The sequence below is a fragment of the Nicotiana tabacum genome, chromosome 2 (genome assembly GCF_000715075.1).
Source record: "Nicotiana tabacum cultivar K326 chromosome 2, ASM71507v2, whole genome shotgun sequence".
In the NCBI taxonomy this organism is placed as follows: domain Eukaryota; kingdom Viridiplantae; phylum Streptophyta; class Magnoliopsida; order Solanales; family Solanaceae; genus Nicotiana; species Nicotiana tabacum.
Window position 1 is genome coordinate 59,853,611 of NC_134081.1, and position 9,998 is coordinate 59,863,608.

The following is a 9,998-nucleotide window of genomic DNA, read 5'->3' on the forward strand; positions in this document are numbered from 1 at the left end:
CTTCTTTAACAAACTTGTTTCTAACCTCAGCTATTATTCGTTTTTTTTTTTGCTTTACCGGAGGGATATTAGGGTCCAAAATTAATTTTAATACCTATCATATCTGAGTGAGACCATGAAAAATAATCAATGTTAGTGTTAAGAAAATCAATAATTTTAAGTCTTAGTTCGGGGATCAACCCCATTCCCAAATGGAACTTCCTTTCTAAGAACTCCGTGAAAGCAAATTGTTCGAGCTCCTCTGCAGTTGACTTTGTTGCATTTGCTTCCTCTGGTACCCGTAAAAACCTCGATACCTGATGGAAATCTGATGACTCCTCTTCCCCATTACCTTCAATCAGGATCAAAGGGGGCATCCGTCCCTGTAGTTGTTATTTGCTTGTTCCTTTTGCCTTGCTACTAGATAAGGTAACTGCATTCACTTCTCTCGCAGCTAGTTTATCTCCTCGAATTTGTTTGATCCCCTCCGGTGTAGGGAACTTCATTAGTTGATGGTAAGTTGATGGAACAACCTTCATTTCATAAATTCATCGCCTTCCAAGGATCACGTTGTATCCCATATCGACATTTACCACTTTGAACAAAGTGGTCTTTGTTACACCTTCGGCATGAGTGGGAAGTAAAATCTCTCCTCGGGTCATCACACTCGTTATATTGAACCCAACCAGAAGCTTCGTTGCCGGAATTATTTTTCCAGTTAACTTTGCTTGTACCAAAACTCTCAGTTGAATGATATTGGCTGAACTACCTGGATCAACCAACACACGTTTAATTTTAAAATCTATAACACTAAGTGATATTACCATATCATCGTTATGTGGTAAAGGAAGGCCATCGGCGTCTTCTTCCGTGAAGGTGATTTTATCATCATCTGATATTTGTCGGATCCTCTTGCCATGAGTTACCGATATCTTTATCTTCTTTGCTGCTGCAAATGTCACTCCATTTACTTCAACACCACCAAAGATCATGTTTATCATTAGGCGAGGTGACCTTGCGGCAAGTTAGGCTAGTTTTGCAGCATCTTGATTCCTCCCATAATTTTTCTTGGCCCGATCACTTATAATTCTCTGACCATTCTTTAATAACGATGCAACCTCTTCATGAAGGTGCCGGCAGTCCACAGACTTGTGGTCATGCGTTCCATGAAATTCATATAGATTACGATCCCTTTGGCTGGGATTCAATCGAACTGGTTATGAAAATCCCGCCTACTTAATGATTCTTAAAGACGAAATTAGTTCTACTAAACTGATATTGAAGTTATAATCGGATAACAGGGGGTATGCTAAATCTAGGGACCCCGATGATTTCTTCTCCTGTAAAGCTCTGTTACTCCGACCACGATTCGCCCTTCTATCAGGAACAAACATGTTTGATGGCTAACATCTTTTATTTCTACGCCCATCAACTCTTTCGTAAGGCTGAAAACAAATCATGGAAGACATCCAGTTTGTATCAAAATCAGTTTTAAATTTTTTCTTATTTAAATCGCGATTGTGACCCTTGGATGACACCGAAGAGCTCAGTTGATCATCTTTAATTCTGATTTTTGATTCATAATGATTGTGGAGATATGCCCATGTGGTTTCCTGAAATTCAAACATGCTTTCCTTTAATTTCCTAAAGGCATCGAAGCTTAGTGGATTGAAACATGTGGTGAACGCTTCAGCTTCCCACTCATCTGGAACTACCGGAAACAACATATTTTCCTTTTGAAATTGGATTACAAACTCTCGCAACAGTTCAGGCTCTCCTTGAGCTATTTTGAATATGTTTGCCTTCCTAGATTAGACTTTTCTTGCCCTAACATGAGCTTTAATGAAAGAATATGCAAGCATTTCAAAAGAGTAGATTGAATGCTCGGGTAAAAGAGAATACCTCTTTTAAGCTCCCTTCGTCAGGGTTTCGCTAAATTTCTTCAACAAGACAGACTCAATCGTGTGCTGGGCCAAGTCATTTCTCTTTACAACCATAGTGTAAGTTGTGATATGCTCTTGTAGATCCAAAGTCCCATCATACTTCGGAATATCGAGGATCTTGAATCTTTTTTGAATCAATTTCGGGGCCGCACTTGGTTTGAGCGACAATTGTGTATACTTCTTTGAATCTGGTCCCTTCAACACTGGTGGGGCTCCTGGGATCTAATCCATCAGAGCATAGAGTTTTTTAGAATTTTGGTCCATTCGTTAATTCATTTGCCTCATGAATATCATGAGCTCAGTTTTGAAAGGATTATTAGCGATGTTGTTGTTCCCGGATCCGCTGCCTGCACCACCTGCCTTATTTTTATTGAAATAAAACTCTCCCTTGAAGTGATGTTACCGGTTCTTTGTATTATTTTATTTGCATGCATGCTGGGAGGAACTCGAACTTCTCCGTTGGAGTTTTTGGAAGCAACCGAAAGTGCTTGCTTCAACTCCGCCATTACCCGATCTTGTCTTGAGAGATGATTCATAATCTCCCTTCGTGGTGCTCTCAAAACTTTGACCGTTTCAACAACATGTTCATCGTCCACATCATCAGAAGTTAGACTTCTCACATGCCAAGGATTTTGTTCTTCGCGAATCGAAGTTATTTCATATCCTTCGTTGTGAGTTTCACTAGTTGAATCATCACACTGGAACACACACTCATACTCGCTGTTTGTTCCAATATTATCAGAGTTGAGAATATCATTAGTTGCCATATCTGAATTTTCTATTACTAAAGAAAAGTATCAAATTGTGTTAGTAATAGATGAATGGATCAAAGTAATAACACAATTATTTATGCCCCACGGTGGGTGCCAAACTGTTTACTCTCAAAACGTTATAGTTGAATTTGTAACGAGATTTATAAATACGTGAATTAATTTAATCCAAGAATATAAAATAATCAAGAATAGCAATAATTTAATGAAAATAAATTAAAAGAAAATAAAAGGATGATTGTGGGTTGAGCTTCTCCGAAAGCAATAACAAGAGCATTATGAAGAACAAAGTAAAGAATAATTTTTTATGGAATAAGAGTTATTTTTGCCTTTTTTGTATATAGATTTTTTCGTGTCCTATAATGAATATGATTTGTCCTATTTATAGCTCAATTTAGGGGGACAAGATCCCCAAATCAAGCTCTTCTTTAATATAAATAAAACCCCTCTTGATGACTAAATAACGACTGAGAATTAATGCAAAGATCCTTTGCAACGACTGCTTATTGAATACTACATTTCCCAACTGATGTCTTTCCTTCAAATTTTTGTCCTCGATTTCACTGTCTTTGGAACTTATCCAGCACCAGTCACATGTTCGTCACCGGCGCCAGCAATTTGTTGACTCGTATCTTACTTTTTTTTGCTTCCACGTATCAATTCGTCGAGCATCCACCTGTCGTTTATCAATTTTACCTTATACAAGAGTATCACTCATAGTGTCAACATTCGTTGCTTTATATGAAGCGGCAATCACTACCATTTATTTGCTTTATAAAATTAACTATAGACATAATGAGATCAGCAAAGATGTCAAATTTCTTGGATATATCTGGATTCAGTTTCTCTTCTATCCTTTATCTAATCTTTTTTTTTTTTCAATTCTCAATTAGAAAACAATTAACTAATTGAATAATTTAGCTTAAACTGTGGGTTGAGAAATAACTTGTTGAATTATACTCTTTTAATCAGTGTATTTTAGACAAAACTAACTGTTTGACATGTCAATTTTATGACACCCCATTATGATTAATATTTAATGATATCATACATCCAACCAATCAAACTTCAATTGACTTATCACCTTACTCTAAATAATATCGAGTGTGAGGACACGAGCTTCAGTGAATGATAATGCTACCCCCGGTGCCGGTGTTTCTAGAGGCCGGGGAGGAGGCAGAAGTAGAGCACGTGCTGCAATGAGGGGTCGTTCTAGGGCCGTGACTGAGGAGCCACCAGTAGCTCCAGTTGGGGAGCAGGCTCTCGAGGTGCATGATGCTACCCTTAGACTTCAGGGGACTTTAGCGTACTTTTTTAGAATGTTTGGGACCTTGGCTCTGGCAGGGTTGATTCCGGTTACACCAGCTACTTCACAGGCTAGGGGAGGAGCTCAGGCTCCTGCCACCCATACTCCAGTAGTGGGCTCATGTTGATCAAGCTTCAGGTATTATACCAATACAACCCATGATTACGGTTTAACCCGAGGTCGGGCCAATTGCATCAATGGAGGAGTAGAAGAGGTTAGAGAGGTTCCAGAAGTATCATCTTCCTCATTTCAGCGGCAGGGATTCTGAGGATGCATATGGTTTCTTAAATCAGTGTCACCATATTCTGCGTGCTATGGGCATATTGGAGTTGAGCGGGGTCGACCTTGTTACTTTTCAGCTGACGGGGTCAGCATATAGATGGTGGCAGACTTATGAGTCGAGTAGGCCAGCTGACGTAGTTCCATTTACTTGGACCCAGTTCATTGATCTCTTCTTGAAGGAGTTTATTCCATAGACCCATAAGGATGAGTTGTATACAGTTCGAGCAGTTGCGTTAGGGGAGTATGACGTTGTCCGGGTATGCTATGAGATTTATAAAGTTATCTCGTCATGCACCTGCTTTGGTTTTCACTGTTAGGGAGAGAGTCCACGAATTTATTAAGGGACTTGATTATAGCCTCAGATTTGGGATGGCATGGGAGTTGGAGACTGAGATTCCATTCCATCAGGTTGTGGAGATCTCTAGGAGGTTGGAGTGTATCCCTGGCCAAAAGAGAGAGGATAGTGAGGCCAAGAGGCCTCAATATTTTGGAGGGTTTTGTGGTTCTCGCTCTGCGGTTTCAGCCAATCATGGTAGAAGCTTTATCATTCAGCCAGTCCAGTCTATACTTCAGGTTACTCGTGGTGCTTCATCTAGTTAGGGACCTCAGGGTACTCATATCAGACAGTCATCTCTCAGTGCACCTTCTGCACATGGATCCTACAACGGTTATTCTAGTCGTCCGGAAAGACCCAGTATCAGTAGTTATGCCCGTAGATGGGTTATTTTGAGTGTGGTAATACCAGGCACATCGTGAAAGATTGTCCTAGGCTTTGGAGGGGTGGACCTCCGTAGGGTAATCAGGCTATGGTTTATGTTCCACCTACATCGCCAACTAGGGGTGGAGGACAGGCGGGTACAGGACATCTTAGAGTGGGAGGCCAGACCCGTTGTTGTGCTTTCCCTGGTAAGACTTAGGTCGTTGCATTAGATGCTCTTATTACATGTATTGTTTCAAATTTTCATAGAGATACATTAGTTTTATTTGATCTTGGATCTGCTTATTCATATCTATAATCCCATTTTGCTTCATATTTGGACATGTCTCGTGATTCTTTGGATACCTCTGTTTTTGTGTCTACACTCGTTGGGGATTCTATTGTGGTGGACCATATCTATCATTCTTGTTTGGTCACTATTGGGGGCTATAAGACTAGGGTTGACTTTCTGTTACTGAATATGGTAGATTTTGATGTTTGGTCACTATTGGAGGCTATAAGACCGAAGTTTGACTTTTGTGAAAGCGATCCCGGAATAGTATTTTGATTGTTCTAGTAGGTTCGTACAGTGATTTTGGACTTCAACGTATGCTTGAAATTGAATTCGGAGGTTCCTAGATTGAATTGGCTCTTTTGCCGAAAGTTGGCATTTGAAGGTTTAGAATTTTTCGAAATTTGATCATGAATCGACTTTATGGTTATCAGGTTCGGATTTTGGTTTCGGGCCTTGGAGTAGGTACGCTTTGTTAATTGGGACTTGTATGCAAAGTTTGGTGCCATGCCGATTTGGTTTGATAGGAATCAGATGCTTGGTTGTGATTTTTGTCGATTCTTGAGTTACATTGTAATTTATGTGCGTTTGTTATTTGATTCGTGATTCCGGATGTTATTTTGGTATTTTGAGCTTGCGAGCAAGTTCGTATGATATTTCTAGACTTGTGTGAATATTTGGTGTGGAGCCCTGGGGCTCGGGGTGAGTATCAAACATGTTTCAGAATGTTTTGGCATGTTTCAGTGTTGCTAGTGCTGCATTTCTCACAAATGCGAGCACCACTTCGCATTTGCGAAGAGCATATCGCAATTCTTAAGTGGGCAGGGGGTGTCAGGCATCGCAATTGTGATGCCTTGATCACAATTGTGTATAGGGAAGTTGGACTGGTTTGATCACATTTGCGATCTTCATGTCGCATTTGCGACTTTGCTTTGGGGCAGGGTGCTTCGCATTTGCAAAGCCATAGGTCGCAATTGCGACTTCTATGTTGTTTGGGATCGCATTTGCAGTAGTCGCATTTACGAACCTAAGGTCTTAAATCTACACATGCAGATGCGTTAAAATGAGATTTTAGGACTTAGTCTCATTTTTATCACATTTGAGCCCTAAACTTTGTGGGAGGCGATTATAGGAGGGGATTTTCACACAAATCTATTGGGTAAGTAATTTTCACTCAATTTTGATACTATAACATGATTACTTATGAATTTTAACATCAAAATCATGATATTTTAAGAGAATTTTCGGGAAGTTTTTACTATGTTTTGAAAAAAGGGATTTGAGAGTCGATTTGGACTCGAATTTGAAAACCAATCATATATTTGGACTCGTTGGGTTATGGATAGTCGAAATCTATCCCTTAGACTCATGTTTTAACCTGGCGGGCCCAAGGTTGAATTTTATTGACTTTTTGGGAATCGTACAAAGAATTGACTTTTTGGGAATTGTACAAAGATATCAAGTTTCTTAACTAAAATTGATTTCTCTTGCATTGTTTGATATTATTAAGTCTTTTTTTTGCTAGATTTGGGATGAGTGGAGGTAAAGTTTAAGGAAAAAGTATGTTTAGAGTATTGATTGGGGCTATTTGAGGTAAGTATCTTGCCTAACCTTGTGTGTGAAAATTTTCTCTTAGGATTTGGTCTAATTTGCAATGTTTGTGTTATGTGAAACGATGTGTGCACGAGGTGACGAGTGTGTACACAGGCGTATGTATGGTTTGTGACCTGATTAGACCTTAGGTTATTAATGCCTTGAATTGAGATTGTTTGCTATATGAACATTCTTTATTGTTTAATATGTCCTGCACTCTTATGCTATTGTCATGTTAATGTGCATCTTGTTGTTGAGTTGTGTGATATATCTTGATGTGACTTTGGGATATTGTTATTTTTGTGATATTGTGGCCCACATGGGCTTGTTGTGGGATTGATTGTTGTTTTGTGGATTATAAGGGTGGAGAGATGAGCATGCGGCGACATAAGAGATGTGTTTATTTATGCGCATGCGGCGAGATAAGTGTGGCTTATGCGCGTGTAGCAATATAAGAAAAAATATTTTATTGTGATGCGAAGCGACGACATAAGGATGGAATTATTGATGATTTTATGTGGTATTTCGGTGTGTTTCCTTTGATGTTGCTTATGTGTTGGAACGAGGTTCATATTTTAAACATATCTTTGTTTTTCTTAAAAGATTTCACCTTGTGTTTTTATGAGTTGTTGGTGGATTTGTTGTGTTGTCACATGCTCCACTCTTAGTTGATATTTGTTCTGTTATGCCTTATGTCGTCAGTGTTATGTTGATATCTTGCACATGTTATCTGACTAGTGAGTGTCTTGATTTGAATCTCGTCACTACTCTACTGAGGTTAGTCTTAATACTTACTGTGTACCGATTGTGGTGTACTCAAATTACGCTTTTTGCACATTCTTTGTACAGATCTAGGTACCTCAGATCATATTGGTTATTAGAGAGTTGATCGAGAGCTCTTGGAGACTTCAAGGTATACCTGTCGTTCAGTTCGTAGGCCTCGAAATTACCCTCTTATTTCATTTTCTATTGTTTATGTATCCCAAATTGTGATGTATTTTGAGACTTTTTATGTATTCCATATAGAGCTTATGACTCTGTATTACCAGATTTAGAGATGATGACTGTTGTATCTCCATTTTGGTTGTGTTTTGACATTTCAAAATTTCTATCAATAATTTTAAGTTGTTATATTCTGATTGATGTCGTTATGTGATAGGCTTACCTCGTCTTAGGAAATAAGTGTCATCACGAACCTTATGATGAGATTTTGGGTTGTGACAGTTGCACTCTCGTAGGCAGGCCTTAAAGTCACCTTTCTATTAGATCTTCTATTGTTTATTTGTATCAAATAGTGTTATTCGTCATTTCAGACATTGTATTTAGTAAATCCTTAGAAGCTCATGTGTTCGGTGACACCAGTTCTAGGAGGTTATTAGACTAATGTTAGTAGCTTTTGCAACCTGCCCGAGGTAAGAAAGTAAAGCAACCAATAGCCTTTTTACCTACTATGTCTTTCACCGGGTGAGCAAAAAGTTTTGGTTTGACTCGTTACGTATTTTTGAGCTTTTCCTTTTATTTTGATATCATATTGTTTTATGCCTAGTTTTGTTTCTTTATTTCTGTTAAGTATTAGGTTGATTAGCAAGTGGTGTTAGGCGCCATGACGATCCCTTTATTGAGAATTTGGGTCGTGACAACTTGCATTTCTTTTTGGGCACTGAAGTTCTAATGTTGTTGCGCTTTGTTATATGCTTAAGGATAGCCATCCTTTCTTCTAATCATTAGCATTCTATCAATCTGCATTCTCGTTAAAATGCTTAAAGATGCATTCTTACAGCAGAAGAGCTACTATATATTTTCGCTTACTACCTTGATCAATGTTATAGATGCCCTAAGATGTAAGAGAAACTTTAATTTGTTCTGCAACCATTAACTATATTGCACTCACCTCACTTGGAATTTTTGTTTATTCCTATTTTCCTCATTTAATTTCCTTTCTCCCTATCCTACCAAAAAAGAGGGAATTTACACCTCGTGGAATTATATATACTAGTCTTAAGGTACGCGCTTTGCGCGTGTACCTATACTAATGAATACACAAATTTTAAAAATTACATACATATTATTAGATAATTTGTTTGAGTTATAAATATAATTTAAGATTTTTTTCTAAAATAATAAATATTATTCCCATTTAGTTAGTTTAACAAATGAAGGAATTTTATTTAGATGCCTTATTGTTATTTTGTCCGGACTTATGTCGAAACTTATAAATATGTTAATATTTATAATTCCTTAAAAAATTATCAAATAACACAAATTAAAAATTAAATCTTTTGGTCTTTTAAAATTTTGCGAATGAAAAAAGTTGGCATTATACTTTCTAAAATAGTGACAATGTAAAGTTTAAAGAATGACTAATATTGAACTAATATTTTACAAGAAAAAACTTAGTATAAAAATTATAGCGAGACGTTTTCATTTGTTGGACTGAATGCAAGAAACAAAACAAATGACAACTCATTTATAATCTAGTTGCCTTCTACAATTTTACCTTATTGCTTCAAATTTATATTTTTACCGATTTGAATCTTCATTTTTACTGTAATTAATTTTGCTATATTTTATGATTTCTTTCACGGTCGATACTCTTCTTACAAAAATTAATTTTATGTACTTTAAGTGTTTTTCCAATTTAACAAATAGTTTTCTTATATGATAAATTTGTTAAAATAATAGAATTGGATTCGTTTTCTAATTAGTTAATTCAAAGGCTTAATTATTTATTCTCAACATTAAAAGAAATAGCTTAAATTTTATTATTTCAAATTCTGAATATTTGCTCATTCTAGTTTTTAAAATATTTGAGAATAATTATAATTTTTCCAATAATATTCGATTTTGAAATAGTAAGAAAAATCATATGTCTTGAATCTTTATATTTTCAGAATTCATTGCGTGTTTGACTCCTAAAGAATTTTGCTAACTCATGTTTTGCATAATAAAGAATCTTATAGGAATAGTTCAATATAACTCTAATATTAATGGTCTTTAAATAAGGAAAAATTTAATAGTAAAATTTAGTTGATTTAAAGTCCTAAAATTAAAAAAATAATTAAACGACTATTTTGTCTAGTATAAAATCTAGTTTTAAAGGAAAAAATAGGCAAATGACATTTTGCTAAGAGCTTTT

At 36.8% G+C, this 9,998-nt stretch overlaps 1 protein-coding gene across 1 annotated transcript; it reads right to left on the reverse strand.

Moving 5' to 3' along the window:
- Positions 1-527: 527 nt before the first annotated feature.
- Positions 528-971, reverse strand: LOC107783132 (uncharacterized). Its single transcript, XM_016604109.1, has one exon. The coding sequence runs from the start codon at positions 969-971 to the stop codon at positions 528-530; it is 444 nt and encodes a 147-aa protein (XP_016459595.1).
- Between the last annotated feature and the right edge of the window lie 9,027 nt (positions 972-9,998).